General features: G+C 30.6%; 1 protein-coding gene and 1 long non-coding RNA gene across 25 annotated transcripts; both read left to right on the top strand.

The window, feature by feature from the left end:
- Positions 1-3,164: 3,164 nt before the first annotated feature.
- On the top strand, positions 3,165-10,270 carry LOC114375553 (FBD-associated F-box protein At5g60610-like). 24 transcript variants are annotated; one of them, XM_028333372.1, is made up of 10 exons: positions 3,166-3,291; positions 3,568-3,808; positions 4,293-4,373; positions 4,524-4,585; positions 4,730-4,806; positions 5,380-5,421; positions 5,508-8,898; positions 9,039-9,182; positions 9,559-9,873; positions 10,039-10,270. In XM_028333372.1, exons 7-9 carry the CDS (start codon positions 7,942-7,944, stop codon positions 9,853-9,855), a joined length of 1,398 nt encoding a protein of 465 aa, XP_028189173.1. In that variant the 5' UTR covers positions 3,166-3,291; positions 3,568-3,808; positions 4,293-4,373; positions 4,524-4,585; positions 4,730-4,806; positions 5,380-5,421; positions 5,508-7,941; the 3' UTR covers positions 9,856-9,873; positions 10,039-10,270. The 24 variants fall into 24 exon arrangements, with proteins under 24 accessions (XP_028189177.1, XP_028189173.1, XP_028189163.1 ...); XM_028333362.1 differs by having other exon boundaries at positions 4,519-4,585; XM_028333367.1 differs by having other exon boundaries at positions 4,293-4,409; positions 4,519-4,585.
- A 3,026-nt stretch (positions 10,271-13,296) lies between these two features.
- On the top strand, positions 13,297-18,448 carry LOC114375927. The gene is made up of 2 exons (XR_003658870.1): positions 13,297-13,406; positions 18,160-18,448. It is a non-coding gene; the product is annotated as an uncharacterized LOC114375927 (long non-coding RNA).
- Positions 18,449-19,596: the final 1,148 nt, after the last annotated feature.

Here is a 19,596-nt window from a genome sequence, read left to right as displayed (position 1 = left end):
TTTGAGTGACATTATCTGCAGTCAATAGTACTGCTATTTTTATGTAAAATTGATAGTAGTGTTTATCTTAATATTATATATTAATTAATTCAAACATCTAACATATATTAACATAATTTATAATATTTTAATTAATTGGTATACTTTAATATTTTAAAATAAATAACAACACTAAACTTTCACTTAACAAACAATATTTTAAAGAGATTCCTTAGGATTATCTGATACTTCCAAAAATTACTTAGAGTTTAATGTTTAAATTTATTTAATAATCTTTTAAGTGGTTTTCTTTTAAAGAGTTGAAAATGATATAAAAAAAATTATAACACTTATACATTTTATTTAATCAATTGAATTTTGAGTGAGTCTTTGTCAATGTCTCCACATATCATTAACATTCTAGTCAACAGTGTTGAGGGTGCCTTTCAATCATGTTTTTATATAAAAGAAATTGAATGCTATATTTAATAATTTAAATAACATTAACTTATTTAATATTACAATTAAACAATTAATTAATATATTTGAAATGATTAACTACATTTATTATCCGAGTATAAAATATAATTAAATTGCATACGAATGAGCCGAGAGCCGAACGCAAAATACAGTCAGTATGGGAAGTACTTAAAAGACAAAGAAATTATTAGATTTGGATATTGCAATCAAGGGATTGCAATATTGCATCAACAATTTTTTTTATTTATTTTTTACAAGATAGACCGCAATTTAAGCTAGAATTAATATTAATAAAAAAATAATTGTGGTCCCCCCCTAGACCCTAGTTGTCTGAGTCCATAACATGATCACTGTTAAATATTAAAAACATTTTTCATGGAATGCTTGCTGGTGGCCCTGCTCAACCTTTCAATCTTGTCTCTTCCTTCAAAGCTAGTCACAAGGAAAATAATAGTTTCTTTGCAACTTTTTTTTTTTTATAAATATAAAATATGCTTTCAATACAAGAGAAAAAAAATTGATATATATCACATAGAGTTGTCTAATTATAATTTATTAGATATGATAAATTTGTTAATTTTTAAAATAATTATTTTAAAATAATTTAAACGATAATTTGATATTGATATAAAATTATTTTTATATTGTTATTAAATAGACATTAAATTTTTAATAAAAATAATTGAATTTCTTTTTAAGAGAGAGATGAGACATGATGAAAGGAAAGAAATACATGTTTATTATTTATATAAGTTTGGATGGAAAAAAGAGAAAGATGGATTATATAACAATAATATATATATTTTTTATTTTTCTTACTAAACAATTTACTAAACCATCTTATTTTTCCTATTTTTTTCACTTTCTTTCTAAAACCAAATATATCTTAAATAGTGGTGTTAAGATGAAAATTAAAAGTTGTTTTTACTGTCACTCTGTGACAGTGTTTTTGATTAGACGCGCATTGTAGATTCACATAAATCAAGATTTTTACGTACGCTAAAATTCAGGAAAAATCTGGAGTTTAGCATAGGCTATTTACAGTAAAATTAATTAAAAAATTAATTGAAAATTAGAAGATAAAAAATTAATTTATTAAATTATAAATATTTGATAAAATTAACTGTTAAAATAATTTAAAAAAATTAAATGACTAAAAATAATGAAATTATAATTTATTTAAAAAGAGTAATTAGAAAATTAAATAAATATATTGAGAATAAAATAAAATAAAATATAAAAAATTAAAAGTTAATGTTTAAAAAATTACTATTTCAAGTAATATTTTAAAAAACATGATTATTAAAAAAATTAATTATCAAATAATTAAATAAATTTTTTAATTAAAAAAATAAAAATTAATTAAAATATTTTGCCCAACATAATCATAATAATATTTGGACGCAGATCAAGTGCATTAAAACGCAAATTCAAACAGGTGATAAATATTTTGAGTCAATTTGAAATGGTTAATGAATTAGAAATAATTTTGCACTAATTGATTATGAGCTAAGTGGTATGTTTATTTTATAGTTTTTTTTGTCAGAGTATCTACCAACTAAAATCTACTACAAATTTTGTTAATCATTTTTAATGATTTTTTTTTTCAATTATGTTCCGAGATCTTGCTTTAAGGTACAAAGTTTAGCTCCATCTTGATCAATAACTTGTTGGTTATGTTTATTTTATAGTTACCAACGAGACTTTGCATCAATCTTTATCAAACATATTATTTCATGCATCACAACCATATAGCGGAGACAAGTCTTGCGTGTTTCAATAACCCCTTTACGCGCAAACAGAACGACGAAACTTGCGCATGTTGGAACATAAAGCAGTATCCGTGTGGATTTGTTCTTCTCAAAAAAATAAAACATTGAGTTGAGGTTGGAGTTGGAGGGTCCTATGTATTACTCTTTCCACGTTCCTTGACCTGTTTATTTGTCTTCGATCAACAAGGTGCCCTTTCATCCAAGTTAAAGGTGCTTTTGTGCTTGTCCCTGAAGACCTCCACGTGCATCAAGGTATGGCTTTGTTCAAAAATGCAATGCCCCATCACTTAGTACTTCAAGGGGTGTGCTAGCTTTGTGGAGACAATTATACTATCTTGGAAGATTGGAAATTAAGGTTGTTGATGCATGCATACATATGTAATATGTTCTTGCCCCTCCAGCATGTGTTGACTGCAGTTTGACAAGGATAACTTTCTTAATGCAAACTGGATCATTATCAATGACTTATATGTCAAATCAAGATACGTAGCTACAATAGTGTGTTTCTATGTGATCTAGTGATAAGTGTAGGTGAAATTTCAAAGGACTTCTACCTGTAATTGTTTTTGTGTGTGTAGGTAAAACCTTTGTAATATTCTAAATATAATTTACAGATTTAAAAATATTTATTTGTTTTAAATTTTAATTACAATATAATTTATAAATTTAAAATATTTATTTATTAAAAATAAAAAATTATAGTCGTCTAAAATTAATATTTATCCCTTGTAATAGACAACCAATATTTAATAGAAAAACAAGAAAATATAATAATTAAAATATTTGTAGAGGATAACTGAATTATGTAGATCAGACATTATTATTATTATTATAGTGATAATTTTGTAATAAATTAAAAACCTACTTTTTTTATAAAAAAAATTACTGCTTCTTTTTTATTTTATTTTTTTAAAATGCTAAACTCCGTCGACAATGCAAATTTACTTGAGAATTGTTGATTGGAAGCAAAACCGAGGCACATCAAGCATGAGAGCTTGATTTTTGTTTCTTTCTCTTCTTCGAAATCGCATCACATTTGCTTATTTGATTGTCATCATCGGTAAGCTCTGATAGTCTTTCTCTTCTTCTTCGCTTTTTCCTAATTTTCTAGGGATTTGTAGGTAGCTGCATTAGAATAGATTCTAATCGCCTAAACTCAATTGTTTTGATAGAAATTTGTTTATGTTTTGAGTATTCTTTTTGCTCTCAAAGTCTCATTTGTCTGTTTGTTTTAGTTTTGTACACTATCCATAACTTGATTGAAGTAATTAGCACGATAACTTAAGTAATTTGATTTTGAGTAATCATCTTTTTGTACACTGTGACTTGGTTGAAGAAATTAGCACTCCTGTACACAAGCGCCGGCAGAGTGTTATGACAACGATGGCGAAAAAGCACGGTGCTTTCGTTTCCGAACTAACGCCGTTAGAAGAGTTTTGTTTTCGTTTTCGAACATCCTCCTACTCCGGCGATTGGAAACCGAATGTCAGCAAGGCGGCATGGGTGTTGAATCTCCAGCGCACGGAGCGTGTCAATCCCATTGTTGAATTATGAACTAACTGTGTTTACAAAACATGGTAGGAAGAGTTTGATTGAGTTTGTTTTTTTGTAGCTTTCTTTTTTAATGTTGGATATTGTATATGAGTTGTCTTGTTTTATGCATTTCAAGTGTTTGATAAATTTCCTGAGTGGCCATTCTTTAATGGTTTAGTTTCAGTTAAGCTGCTCCTGTTGTTTATCTGTCAGTTCTTTCTCTCTCTAGATCTCAACCACTCTCATACCAAGGATTCTGTATATGTATTGTCTTGTTTTGTGCATTTCAAATGTAATATAAAATTCCTGATTGACCTTTCTTTATCTGCCTCTTGGTTAGGTTTCAGTTAAGTTTTTGTTTTTTTTTAAGTGAATCAGTTAAGATGATATGCTCCATTGTTTATCTGTTAACTAAGACCATAAAATTCACAAGTGTATCTAGTACCTAATAATTCAATTGCATATAAACTTATTTTTTTCATTGTACATGTTCATACAAATTGGTGTAAGCTTTGAATAGTCTTGTAGTGAAGAATGGATGTAAGCACCGCATATGATGGTTAGGGAAGTCTGCAACATGCACTCAGTCAATGGAAAGTGCAATCAAAGGTTAGGGTGGAAGACCTTTGATAAATTGTTTTGAAGGTTGTTTTACTTGTTAGTTAAAATATTCACTTCTCATGTGGTTATTTTTAATTTGATCTTAAACTTTTGATGATGTGTTCTTTCCGTTTTTGTTCCTGTTCTTTTGAAGGGAAGTAGTGTATTTACATTGGCAAAGATATATCAATTTATAAGAGAATGATATATCCAAACCCAAGGTACGTTATTTTCCGCAGCAGATGTTCTTAATAACTTCTATAGAATCTATGCACATGTAGCTAATAGAATATACTATAAATATATAATATTTGCTTTCATGTTTCTGTGATTGCATGCTTCCTTTTGGGTTCCCGATGCTCTAGAGCAACCATTTCCTAATGGCCAATTTGATCTAGTGTAGTCCATGGAGATTGGAGAGCATATGCCTGATGAAGCTAAGGTTTTAATCTATACTCTTGCATTATTATATACTTGTGATTGGACTTATTTTTTAAATTTCAAAGTTTAATTCTAGCACCTGATTAACTATTGCCTTTGCATGATACGCTTGAATGTCTCTTTCTACTCTGGATGCTCTCAGTTTGCCATTTCACTTACAACACATGCAACTGACTGTGAAATTTGAAGTGAAATTGATGATATTAGTCATCATAGATGTTCCAAGAGATATCAAGCAGTTGTGAGAAGCAAGAATTGTAGAATTTGTAAAATAAATCATGAAAGTAAAGTTTTCTTGGGTTGATTTTTTGAACTTTTAGAGTTTGGAAAATAGCTAATTGATTTTGATTATGGAAGAATGCTTATTGCTTTTATGGAATTTGATAAAATGGAGCATTATTTTATCATCTAACACTATCGTGATGAAAATTAGCATCATTTGATTTTGAATTATGGAATCAGACCCTACTTTGCCATTTTTTTAATGAGATTCAGTGGAGTTTGTCTAGTTTTGTTGTGTGTTTTGCATCAAATGTTTGATATCAATAGCTTTATTTGTGAATTTTTATGTCAGGGTTTTCTCCCACCATCAGGTCTATAACATGCTTACCTTCAGGTTATTAATTTTAACTTAATCACTAGGTCTTGGAATATCTGATATTTGTTTTCCCCAAACCAATTCATCATTTTTTTCTTTTGCAGATTGTGATTACAGGACTTAGAGCAGCCTTCACGAGGTGGGTGTTGCAGTGGTCCTGGCACTTGGCGTAACATGCATTCTGGTATGGCAATTATTATTTCTTGATGTTGTTTTCTTGGATGTATATCAAGTATGAACTTATGATCTCCATGAGATATTAATCTTTCTTTTGATGATATTAAGTTTAAATAGGATTATTTTCAATAGGAATGGGAGCAATTCCTATCTGAGGTACTTACCTCCCCTCCTTTCTCTTCTTTCAAGTTTTAATTTCACTATGATGCTGTTTTCTTGGATGTGTATCAAATTTTGTCTATAGCTAGAAGTCAATTTTCTTGTAGTGACTTCAGAACAATTTGATTTCTTTTGCACCAGCGGAATCAAATCTGAACCATACTTGTATAGTTTGTGAATAGCTCCAGTGGTCCTCTCAATCTTTCGACCAAAGACTACTGTGTTTGCGCATATACTACCTAAAGTTAATCTAATCAAGTTTATTAAAAGCAAATTAGACAAGCAAAATCAATTAAAAATAAAGATAAGTAAAGGATAATTATATTAAAAAACCAAGTAAAATACTTAGTCTAGTATCTCAACATTCCAATGATGTCAAATCTAGTCCCTGACAACAATGCTAGAAACTTACTCAATCAATGTCGTATGCTTAATAAATGTCATGTTGTGATGATGAAAAAGTGTGTAGTTAATGGTGTTGCACTTATCAATGTGTGTGGAAAATGAATTATCACAACCTTATTTCGGCAAGTGTATCAGTCAGTAAGTAATAAAATGATGTGTTAAATATGTTTTTGGTCCCTAAACTTTTTGTGAAATTCAGTACTTTTAGTTTCTAAACAAGTTTTTGATCAGTCTTAAATCCCTCAACCTTTAGTCCTTGCTGTCAACCCAGCGTGCACCGCACAAATGGACCAGATCGAATCCCTCACTGACTTTGATTGCACCTCCGACGACCGCTACAACTTTCCTCCGATGTGCATCACTGACCCTTGGGCTCACAAGTCTTCTTATTCTTCAAATCCATAACCCCTATTTGTTTCATTAGAAAAAGATTCAATCTTGCATTGCTCAACACCACCGCATCACCCACTTCCCCCACACAAAACTAAAACCCAAAAACAGATTCAAAATCACATCTTTGCTTCCACGCACACAATTATCAATTGCAAAGAGATAAGAGATAATGCTCAATTGCTTTTTTTAAAGAGAGAGACAGAATTGTGTTGGGGTTGTGTTAGCAATGTGTGCACTTAGATTTCTTCAGAAGGTGGCCACCGTTGGCTGGTCCAAATCTACGCCAATGTTTTATAGAGATAAAGTACTGAGAACACAAACAAGATATAGAGAGTGTGAGTGTGAGTGGAGATGAAGACACGTATGAGAGAAGAAGAAACAGAGAGGGACGGTCATGGAGGCTGTAGACCCTCTGCGGCTGGTGGTAGAGGTAGTGGAGGAGTTTCAAAGGAGGAGAGGGAACTGCTCCTTTCACGGGGTTGGTGTCGCTGTTCGACGACATCTAGATTTGGTGCGGTGGGGGCATTGTGATTGTTGAGGGTGGAGATGCAGTGGTCCTCAACATGTTTTCTTCCGTGGCGGGGCTGCCACAAGAAAGACGAGAAAAAAACAAATGCTGCCGCTGAAAATTGCTTCCAGTGGCGGCAAATGGTGGCCAGAGGAATTGGATAAGGGAGTTGCTGGGAGGGTGCATGGATCTAGTGTGGACTATACTATGGTAACAAGATACATCCTATGGTTAGAAATAATGGTCCACTGGGAACCACTTAATATGTGGTTCACCGTAGCCTTCGCCTATAGATCACATAAGTTTGTAAAACCATCAGCGGTCATATAATTTTTTTTGAAAAGCAGTGGCCATTTAATTGATGTTGACTTTGATCACAACGCGTTAAAAAAACATTATGTAATGCAATAAATATTTTAATAAAAGGTCTTGTCATTAATGAGAAATATATTTCATTCATGCCATATTAATGATATTTAATAAATTTAGATTCCATATGTACTTTTCTTTTATTTCTTTGTTTTTATGTATTTATTATTTTTTTCTAGAAAAAGATATTTCAGAAGCTGTTTCTCAAGAGCTGATGGTTTTTTATTTATTTAAATTAAATTAGTTTCACTTTTGTAACCTTTTATGCAAACCTTTAGTTAAGACAGTTAGTTAGGGGGTTATTAAGTTGAATAAATAGGAGGATGAAGCTGGAGAGGAGGGATTCAGATCAATCTGTATCTTTAGTAAATTGAGTGTTATCTCTTATCTCTTTGCTAAAGGTTCTTTTGTGAAGGTTTCCCCTTAGAGATCGTCTTTCCATTCACTGTTTTTCTGCAATCAAGACATACAATATTCTTACCTTTCTTTCTTATTTTTGTTTTTTGGTTCCTAATTAACAGTTCACAATGCCAAATAGAGGTTCTGTTTTACGTTCTTTGTGTTTATTCCCCCTCATTGTATCCCAAAAGGCCAAAGTACGCAGAAACAATGGCCAAAAGTCTCCAACAAAACCAAAGGCAGCACAACTTGATAGGATTAGCATTCTGCCTGATGAAATAATTTGCCATATCCTTTCATTCCTCCCAACCACAGAGGCTGTTACTACTAGTGTTTTGTCCACCAGGTGGAGATCACTTTGGACTTTGGTCCTTACTCTTGATTTTGATGACAATTGGCCTTGCTTCTTCAACACAACCTTTGCTTCCATTTTTGGCAGTATCTTAGCTCAACACAAAGCAAAATGCATCAAAAGGCTTTGTCTATATAACTATAGCAAACCCTTCAGCTTAGACTTGATTGGCTCATTGGTTTCCACTGCCGTGGCCCAAAACCTTGAGGAGATGGACCTCATTTGCAACTATTATTTTGAGGTTACTTTGCCCAACACACTTTTCACTTGCAAAACCATTTCAGTTCTGAAGTTATCACTTGGGTTGACAATCAATCTAAATAACATTTCATCAATTCATCTTCCTTCACTCAAGGTTTTGCATCTCGATGTGCTTTACCTTGTAGATGATGAATCCATAATGAGGCTTTTTTCTGGGTGTCCTGTTCTTGAAGAACTTTGTTATGAGGAAGTGAAGTCTAATAATTCAACCTCGTTTAAAATATGCGTGCCTTCACTGAAGAAGTTACATCTTAAGTGTCATGATAAAAGAGTGCAGGTAGTCACCCCTTCTCTCGAGTACCTTCAAGTGCAAGAAACTAAAGTCCATGACTCTTTGGTTGGTAACTTGCCTAACCTGTTACAAGCACATGCTGATATCTATTTTGACCAGCATGAAAAAGAGTATGTGTTTAACTTTTTCAATGCAATTCGTCAAACTAAATTTTTGGGGCTGTCTACTTATACAATAGAGGTGAGGTTCTTTCTGCAAATCATTTTTTTTACCCCATCACACTAGCAAACTTATTTATTTTCATTGTTTTATATGCTATTCTTTTAAAAGGAAATGGGTGATATTATAATCGATTCTTAGTTATTCTCATCCTCATGTAGGCTCTAACTGATGCTAGCTTTGGATTTCCAGAATTTCACAATTTGGTTCATCTACAGCTTTGTTTAAGTACAATTGACTCTTGTTCTCTAATACAATTGTTACTTGCTAGATGCCCCAAGCTTGAAATTCTTGACATTGATAAGGTTTGTTGACTTTTGAGGTTCAGTTTTATTGTTTTCTTGATATTTAGGCCATGTTTGCTTACTGTTTTTAAATGAGTTTTCTATACTTTTTAAAATTTCTTTCTGTTGAGCACTTTTGAAAATGCTTGTATCTTTTCAAAAAGTTTAACTATAACATCAGTGCATGTGAATGAACACTTGAATTTTCTGTTTTCTTAAAACACTTGTTATGAAAACATTTTTTTATTAATTTGATATTTTAGTAATGCTAAATTCTTTTAGAAAACAACTTGTAAAACCAAAAAGTTAGAAGGGAATCAAACATGCCCTTACCCCCCCGCCCTCTGTCTCCTATTTGAAAAATAAAAAACATAATAGTTGTATCTTTATTCAACAGGTTTATGAGGAAAGTGAAAGAAAGTGGACACAGCCAACTGCACCAGTTCCTAGTTGTATTAGCTCACATCTTACTGCGTTTAAATTTAGAGAGTATGGTGGCTCCAAATACGAGTTGGAACTTACAAAGTATATTCTAAAGAATGCAAAGGTCCTCAAGACAGTGACAGTAAAGATGGCGAAGTGGTTGGAGCCAAATAAAACAAGTCATGCTATGACAAAATTGGATTCGTTACTATCATCCTCAAAGTATTGTCGTTTGGCAAATTATCAAATTCTGTGCCAAGATTTTCCTTGATGTATGCAATTCGTTCAGGTATATATGAATTCTAACGTTTTGGTATTAATGAGAAACTGGTGTGTCAAATTAAGCTTGTATTAAGAAAAATGCCTTTCCCTATAACATAGACAATTATTATATTTGATATTGTACATAAATTGTTAAAACATAAATATTGCTTTTGATTTTGTTGTGAAGCAGGTTGGTGACAAGCGATGATCACTATGCGGTGACAATTTGAATGGTAAAAGAGTGTTTGACATCAATGATGTTAGTAGTAGTTTCTGTCTAATGTTTAGTTTATAACTATATTTACTATTCATGTCATTGTAATAAAGACAAATCAAATGCACCCCTGTAGCAATGTTATCTCTAAATTGGTTGATTTTTTTTTAAAAGAGAATGGTTAATAAATAGTAGATTGAAATTTCGATATCTCTTTCATGAATGCTATTCAGGAACCAGGACAAATACCACCGCACAAAACGCAAAAATAACGTAGGTACGTGGCTCCCGATAGTAAAGTTAATGTAGTGATAAAAGTTAAACTACATCACGCGTTTACCACTACAAAGAAACCATTTTCCTGGTTCAATACCATTTTTTAAATATATGAATTTAGGGATCTAATGCGAATGCTTTTCGCAGTAAACAACAATTGCAACTTGAAAGAGATATCCCTGCATGTTCAACTTGATTTGGGAGAAAGGTTTCATATAGGAAATCCCTACTTGGAAACTCTATTGCCGCTTCGAATAAATGTTTTGTGTTCATCGCGACTTTCTAATGTGAGCCCAATTTTTATCCTTTTGGAAATGGTGTTCGACTGTTAAAAAGAAAATATTACTGGGGTCAAATCTATCTATCAATATTTACATTCTAATAAATAAATTATTTTTTTAAGTATACACTATTTACATTCTAATAAATGTCACACTAATTAATAAAATATATTAATTAACAAAAATATTAGACAACTTAAATGGAAATGTCTAAAGTTTTCCTAATTTGGGTCTAAAAAATTGTATCAAATCTTCATTTCTTTATTACTACTACTGTTGCATTATAAAAGGTCTTGACATAATTTACTTAGTGATTAAATTTTAAAACATACTATTGGCCTTAACCTATTAGACATTAATGACTTTTGCATGACCTAAAGCACAATCTTTTAATTAGTTAAATGAACTTTATAAAAGACTTGACTTAATTTATTTAGTAAAATGACCTAGGCTAGACCTTAGAGCTTTAATAGTGGTGGAAAAATTATCCAATTATACGTGGACCATCAAGTTCATCCTTGTAAAATCCAATCCAGTATTTTATTATTTTTATGGTGAAAATAACAACGGTCATTCAAAATCTACCAAATGTGGTTTTTAGTGTATGTGGACCTATTGACTTTATTAAACGTTGGAAAAGACATTGGTGGCGATTTTAGCCTCCGGATTACATTTTTAGCCGCCAAAAATCTTAGTTTGCCTCAACTTGTGTAGACTGAAGTAACAACCTCTTTGGTTGGGTGGAAGGAAAGGATATGATAAATTATATCATCAAATAGGTGGCTAATCCTATCAACTTGTTCTGGCTTTGTTTTAATTGAAGCGGACTTTTGGGATTTGCTTCTACCTCCTTTGACCATTTGGGATATAGGGAGGGAGAATGAAAACTAAAAACATAAAAATAATACTGAAGCATAACTTCTATTTGTCATTACTAATATTGACTGTTTTGTATAGAATTACATAGCCTAGAATCTTATGAAATTTGTTTCATACCAAAACATACAATTTATACGAGCCAAGAGACAGAAAAAAAATGCAAAATACTAATTTATTTAATATGATGATTAATATCACATGAAAGGAAATATATTTATTTTTATAAGATTTAATTACATTGTTTACCTCTAACTTTTCAATTTTTGGTGAATTTTATTCCCAAAAAATTAATTTGATGCATTTTAACTCTAACTTTAAGAAACTTGCAAATTTTATCCTCTATCAATTTACTCCTATCATAGTTTCACTTTTTACCCCCATTTTTTTTTTACAAATTTTACCCTTAACTTGTAGCAAATTTTACCTCCACCTTTTGTGTTAACTAATGGATAAATAACAGAGGGTAAAATTTATAAGTTTCTTAAAAGTAAAAGGTAAAATATCTTAAGTTAATTTGCTAAAAAAATAAAAGTTGAGGTAAAAAATAAAATCAAACCAATTAATATTATTTAAAACATTTAACGCTTACTCGTTACTTTTTGACTATTTGTGAAAATATTCATTACTTTTTTACTATTGTAAATAGCATGTTCTGGTGGTTATCCGCCACTAGTAATTGTGTATTATATTTTGTTTTGGCAAAAATATCACTGATTATTTGGAATCTTACTGAGAATAATGTTAATAACATACTTTTTTTCTTTTGAATATATTCTTTATAATTGATTAAAATTTATTAGAAATTATATTTTATTTATAGGTCTCACTTGTTATTTAATACTTTTTTCTGATTTTAGAATTTTCAGTAAATTTTAATCAATAATAAAATATATGTTAAAAGAAATGTATTAGAAAATACATGGTATTCCTTCTCATATGATTTTTATTAATCGGGATTAGATTTCATATTTGATTATTTGAAAACTTATCAAATCCAAACCATACTTAGGATTTCCTACTGAACTTAAAAACACTTAGACATTTCCTTTTTAATTAATTTTTTATTTACTCCATCCCACTGTTTATGTATATAAGATTCAATTATTTAATTGATGAAGATTAATAAAAGTGATTAATTTAGTTTATAGTAATAAATTTGTCTTAAATTTATATATTTTTTAAAATTATCTTTTTTATTAATATTTCTCTCTTTTTTAATTGTTTGTTAATACATTTTTCCTCTTCTTTTAATGAAATGTATTTCTACTATAAAAATAATTAATACAAGAATTAGTGTAACATTTATTAAAGAGTGAGTTTTTCTGCACAATTTATAATATTATTTAACGTATAGACATTTAAAACATTTCCTTTTTGGTTAATTTTTTATTTAATAAATCGTATTAATTATTGCAACATTTATTAGAGAATGAGTTTTTCTGCACAGTTTATAATATTATTTAACGTAGAGATATTTAAAACATTTTCTTTTTGGTTAGTTTTTTATTCAATAAATCGTATTAATTAGTGCAACATTTATTAGAGAGTGATTTTTTACGCACAATTTATAATATTATTTAACATAGAGATATTTAAAACATTTCCTTTTTAGTCAACTTTTTATTTAATAAATTGTATATATTAATTAGTGTAACATTTATTAGAGAGTGGGTTTTTAATGCACAATTTATAATATTATTTATTTTACATTTTTTATTATTAGAGATTGGGGAAGGATAATAAATTTTAATAGTGTCATTATTCAATGTTTTTTTGGTAGAGTCATTATTGAGTGGTTGTTCTTTTTTATCCTTCCCATCCCAAGCATTCAACAACTTCTCAATTTTATAAGCTCTCATTCAACAACATCATTTTGAAGGTTCTAGATCTAACTCGGGGAAATCAGAGGTGAGTCTCCACTGTTTCAATTTTCTCCTTGGATGACTAAATCAAAATAAATTTTTCCTCATTTTTATTAAGGAGTTGGTGATGAGTTTTGTAGTATTGGGTTGTTAAAGTTTTGAGCGTGTGTTTTTATTTAGGCTTTATGTTTTGAATTGGATTTATGTACTTCACTGAGTTCCATTTTTAGAAGGAAATATGAGTGGAATCCATACTAGAGCTACTTCGTCAGAATTTATTAGATTGGTCGCACAAATCGTTTTGCGCTTAAGATTGCTCAAAAGAATATGCTAACAAAGCCAATGCACTAGAGGTACTTATTGCTGGGTTAAGCTGATGTTTGCATTTGAGAAGCTATATATATTGACAAAGCCAATTTATTTATTTTTATATTTGGCTGTTGGAACAAAGTGCTTCCAAAAGTAGATGTCCTTAGGTATGATAATTAGCCTATGCATCAGTACCAAAAATTCTTACAACATTAACTTTGGCTGAAACATTAATAATATGTAGGATAATAATGAGTGTGATTTTCAATTTCTTGAGTCAGAAATCTAATTACATGCATGTTTTGTGTATAGGCTCTTCAAACTGTTGGAGAATACCTATGACTTTAATCCAAGCAAGGTGTGAGCTCCATCTTTTTTTTTAGTGATACCATATATAATTAGTTTAGTTTTCATTAAAAAAAATATATGTCAAAGTAATTTTAAATAATTTTGATCCTTATTTATTATGTGTTTGTCTATTAAAATTTTGTTTTGTCCCAAAGTTCATTATCTCAATCCTAAAATTTTGATTATTATTGGAAATTGAGTGACAAGGAAATTTATGCATGCCAAACAAATCCAAAAAAGAGACACAAACAAGATACATAGAGAGTGTGAGTGGAGATGAAGAGGGCACTAGAGTTGCTTGGAGGGTGCATGGATCTAGTGTGGACTCTACTATGGTAACAAGATTCATCCTCTGACTAGAAATAATGGTCCACCGTATGATTCACCATATCCTTCGCCTATAGATGACGTATAAGTCTGTAAAATTGCAAGTGGTCATTTTTTTTAAAGCAGCGGTCATTTAATTGACATTGACATTTGATCGCAGCACGTTAAAAAAGCATTACATATTGTAATAAATATTTTTAATAAAAATAATCTTGTTATTAATGAAAAATATATTTTTATTCATGTCATATTAATATTTAATAAATTTATATTGTGTATGTATTTTTCTTTTATATACACAATAAAATAAAAGAAAGTACATACGCAATTTAAATTTATTAAATATCATTAATATAACATGAATAACAATATATTTTTCATTAATGATGAGATTATTTTTATTAAAAATATTTATTGCATTACGCAATGCTTTTTTAATGCGTTGCGATTAAAGTCAACATCAATTAAATGACCGCTGATGGTTTTACAAACTTATATGTGTCATCTATAGACGAAGGTTATGGTGAACCACATATTAAGTGATTCACAGTGAACTGTTTATTTCTAATCTAATCATAGGATGAATTTTGTTATACCATAATATAGTCCACACTAGATCCGTGCCCAATTCCTACTCACAGTTAATTCTACTTAAACAAAGCTCTAGATGAACCAAATTGTGAAATTCTGGAAATCAAAAGCTAGCATCAGCTAGAGCCTGCATGTGGATGAGAATAACAAAGAATTATGAATAATATCACCCATTTCCTTTTAAAAGAATAACATATGTAACAATGAAAATAAACAAGTTTGTCTGTGTTACGGGAAAAAGAAGATTTGCAGAAAGAACCTCACCTCTGTTGTATAAGTAGGCAGCCCCAAAAATTTAGTTCGAAGAATCGCATTGAAAAATTCAGATGCATGCTTTTTTTTGCACTTGAAGGAGGTACTCAAGAGAATGGGTGACTATCTGCATGCACCCTTTTATCATGACACTTGAGATGTAACTTCTTCAGTGATTTTAAATTAGGTTGAATTATTAGACTTCACTTCCTCATAACAAAGTTATTCAAGAATTGGACACCCAGAGAAAAGCCTCATCATGGGTTCATCGCCTACTTAAGGTAAAGTAGATCGAGATGCAAAACCTTGATGAGTAGATGAGATGTTTGTGATTTAGACTGATTCAGCCCAATGATAACTTCAGAACTAAGATGGTTTTTCAGGTGAAAAGTGTGTTGGGCAAAGAAAGCTCTGAAAATTAGTAGCATAAGTGGTCCATCTCCTCAAGGTTTGGGGCCACACATCAGTGGAAACCATGTGCCAATCAACTCTAAGCTGAAGGATTTGTTGTAGTTTGAGAGAGAAATCATTTTGATTCATTTTCCTTTAAACAACGAAAGCAATAGTTGGGTAGATGTTATTTACAGCTATGCTACATTTGGGAGATATGACTGCAAGTTTTTTTTTTTTTTGTCTTAGGTATGAGATGACGGGTATCCATTAACTAACTGGGTTAGAGACTATAATCTGGTTTGCGGTGTATGACCGCCCCGTGATCTTATCTTACACTACTGCGTAAACCCTATGGGTTGTTGAAAGCAAGCAAGTTAAGGCTTGGAGAAAGTGACGAGATTACCAGTCAAAAAAATTGCTTCTCTAATTTCTCTATTGTTATGTGATATATATGTTAGTAAATCCAATATTATGTTGCATTCTTTATAATGATGAAGTTTCGTTAGCGAATATACGAACAAACCTTTGTTTGAGTGTTAATCACAAAAAAGAAGGGTGGCAGAAATTGTATAAATCTAGAGAGTGGTAAATTAAGTTCCTTCATGAAAAGGAAAAATGATACAACATCAAGGAGCTACGTCATCCAAGAGAGGGAAAAGTTACAGAATGGTTCCGTGTGTGTTCAGGGATATGTTAATTTTGATATGGGAAAGGTGATCTCCAAGATATCAACTTCTTTACCTGGTTTTGATGTGGGCTCGTATGCACAATGGCAATGTTAATTACTTAATGAGTAAGTTGGTCTTGTTGGGTGGAATAAAGAGTGATTGAGGGAAGCAAAATTGTAAGAGAGAGAGAGGTAGAGTATAATGTATGCGTACAAGGTTGGTGCGGTTACAGAAGGAGGACATATGGTTCATGAATGGTATCTGATATGGAATGTTGATGTTGTGCAGCAATTAATAGTGTTGGTTTTGGAGCAGATTATTTGGTGGCTGCATACGTTATTTTTGTGCAGGAGTATTTAAGATGTATTAAATGAATTTAGCTCATTAGTTATTGTTGAATGCTGGAAAGAGAAAAAACACAAGAGCAGGAGAAGACTATCTGTTGGTGTCTCACGTGAATTGTTTTGGGGTGAGCATTCATTCAAAGTCTTATTTTATAATGGGGACTAGCGGGAAATTGTATGGGCTTTTCGCTGGGAGGGAATCACTCATTCACTTTGGTCAAGTAATATTTACAAGACTTATGTTAATATTCGATAATTAAGGAATTAATAAATTTATCATATTGATTGTATACTTTTTTTTACAATATCAGTGCATAATTTTTTTTCTTTTTTTTCTTGCCGATTAAAAAATATTCTACTGAAAAATGATAAAATAATTAATTATTAACCATAAATAAAACTATTCAACAAAAACAAAAGAAAGATTAAAGCTTGTTTTAATAACATAGTTGAGTTGATTAGATAGTTTTTTTTATAATGAAACTAAAATTATGTTATTTTTTATTGTTATAAATTTAAACCAATATATATATATATATATATATATATATATATATTATTAATAGATTTGAAATAAAATGTATTTGCATTATCAATTTGAATGTTAAAATTATGAAAATCAAATTGATTACAATTACATTAATAATATATAATTATGCATTTTTATATAAAAAAAAAGTGGAGGAAATAGTCTAATGGACTAAAATAATCCCCTAAATTTGAGGGAAAAAAATACATTTAAATCAAAATTATAAATTGAAAGATAGTAACATGGATCATAAGATTTTCACAAAAAAGTACAAATTATACGTAAGGATAATGGTAACATAGATAAAAATTATCTTATAAGTTATAAATGATAACTAAATCTAAATAGTGAATTGTGCGATATTGGATGAAAAAGATAGTGATCCACAAGGATATTTAACAATTACAAAATAGGATCGATCTTTTCCATAGGTCAATCTTGCACCGATTTTCACAGCCTTTGCCACCACGTAAGAGCCCTATATTCTCCCTAAATGGCCGAAGGATGCAGAAGCAAAGCACATCCAACCATCTCAGTTCTCAATCTAAATCTATCTCACTTTTCATGTGTTCATCTTCCTTCACTCAAGGTTTTATGTCTTTGTGGTTGCACGCTACTTGGCCTTGAAGAATTTTATTATTACCAGACCAGACCTAATAATTCAACCTCATCACTTTAATTCTGTGTTCCTTCTCTTGAGTACCTCTTTGATTGGTAACTTGCCAAACTTGGTCCAAGCACATGTTAATAACTACGATATTGATAAGGATAAAATACAATAAGTATATATCTAAGTTTTTCAATGCGATTCGTCAAACTAAATTTTTGTGTCTGTCTAGTGATACAACAAATATAAGGTCCTTCTGCGGATCTAGCTAGAGAGAGGTAAAGTTCCTTCATGAAAAGGAAAATGATAAAACAATCTCTCTACAGGGAGATTTCTTTCCGTATATAAGATACAGCAATTATCTTTGAAATTGAAACCTAAGTTCTTATTACACCTAAAAAGTATATCCTTTTGATTTTGTTGTGAAGCAGGTTGGTGGCAAGCAATGATCGCAGTGTGGTTTACATCAATGATAGTTAGTACGTAGTGGTATCTATATAATGTGTAGATAACAAATTTATATCTACAATCTAGGTCATATTGGAAAAAAGACAAATAAAATGCATTCTTGTAGCAATGTAATCCCTAAGTTGATGAAATTTCAATAATTCCCCCTCTCCCCTCTTAAAATTAAAAGTATGGTTGTAAATTGGCTTCTATAAGTTGCAATAGTGCGCATTGGGAAAAAAATAATCCTAAATTAAGTTTTTATTTAATCCACCTTCACCTTGCTTCTACTAACACCTACCATCTTCCTATATACCAGAATATTGTGGCATGATGTCATTAATTAGCAAACTCAATTGGTGTGCTCTCGAACATTCTTATTACATTAGAAAACTCAATTCGTGTGTGTTCTTCACATTTCCTCAACATTGATGTCCCTCTCTCCACCTCCCTGCCTCAGCTTATCAACCCCACCCTTTCACCTTCAGCATGCTCCTTCAACGTATCACAATTGGACCTGATCAATATAAGCTTCAAGGCTAGTATTTTTATATTGCTTGATAAGGACAATCAATTGAATAATTATGCAATATATCTCAAATATAATTTTCACTGATAATGCCTCTGTTCCCAATCCTGTATCACTCCTCCATTTCAAGAATTCCTTCCTCTCTATTTTCACTCAAGCTTTTGGTAAAAAAAATTATAGTTTCAGATGAAAGATCATTTGAGAAAATTAAGATGAATGCTCAAACGAATTTTTCATTAACAATACTGTTTTCGTGCAATAGTTAATTTCATGATCAGTACGTATGTCCGAGTGATAAGTGATGAACAATTTTAAAGCCATGCATGTAGCTAAACATTTAACTCTACAGTTTTGAAATATTAACTTGGTCAACCACAATGCCAAATGTTAGCATTCTTCGATTCGCAATAGTATAAGTAACAGACAGAGGAGCCCCTAACAATAGTTTTAATTTTAAAATAAAACAAAATCTCTTAAGATTCTAGGATACATTAAAAAAGTTTAAAAATAAATTCAAATTGTTGCATAAAGATATGGTAGGATATGATAAGGATAAATTTAAAATATAATTTATATATTCAAAAATACTCATTTATTATAAATTTTAATTATAATATAATTTATATATTTACGAGTATTTATTAAGTGTAAATTTTAGTTGTATAAAATATTTTTTTTTCTTCTGCAAATCCTTTTTTCCCCATCACACAAAGCACAATCTGTTTCCCTGGTTTTCATTGCTATATAATTCTGTTATTCTCATCCACATGCTGGTTCTTTCTGACATTGGCTTTGGATTATTTCCAGAACTTCTCAATTTGGTTCATCTAGAACTTTATTTAAGTATCATTGACTCTTATTTTCTTATACAATTGCTGGCAAAATGCCCCAT

The sequence above is a fragment of the Glycine soja genome, chromosome 11 (genome assembly GCF_004193775.1).
Source record: "Glycine soja cultivar W05 chromosome 11, ASM419377v2, whole genome shotgun sequence".
NCBI lineage: Eukaryota > Viridiplantae > Streptophyta > Magnoliopsida > Fabales > Fabaceae > Glycine > Glycine soja.
The sequence above is the reverse complement of the archived record's forward strand: the minus strand, read 5'-3'. Positions and strand labels throughout refer to the sequence as shown.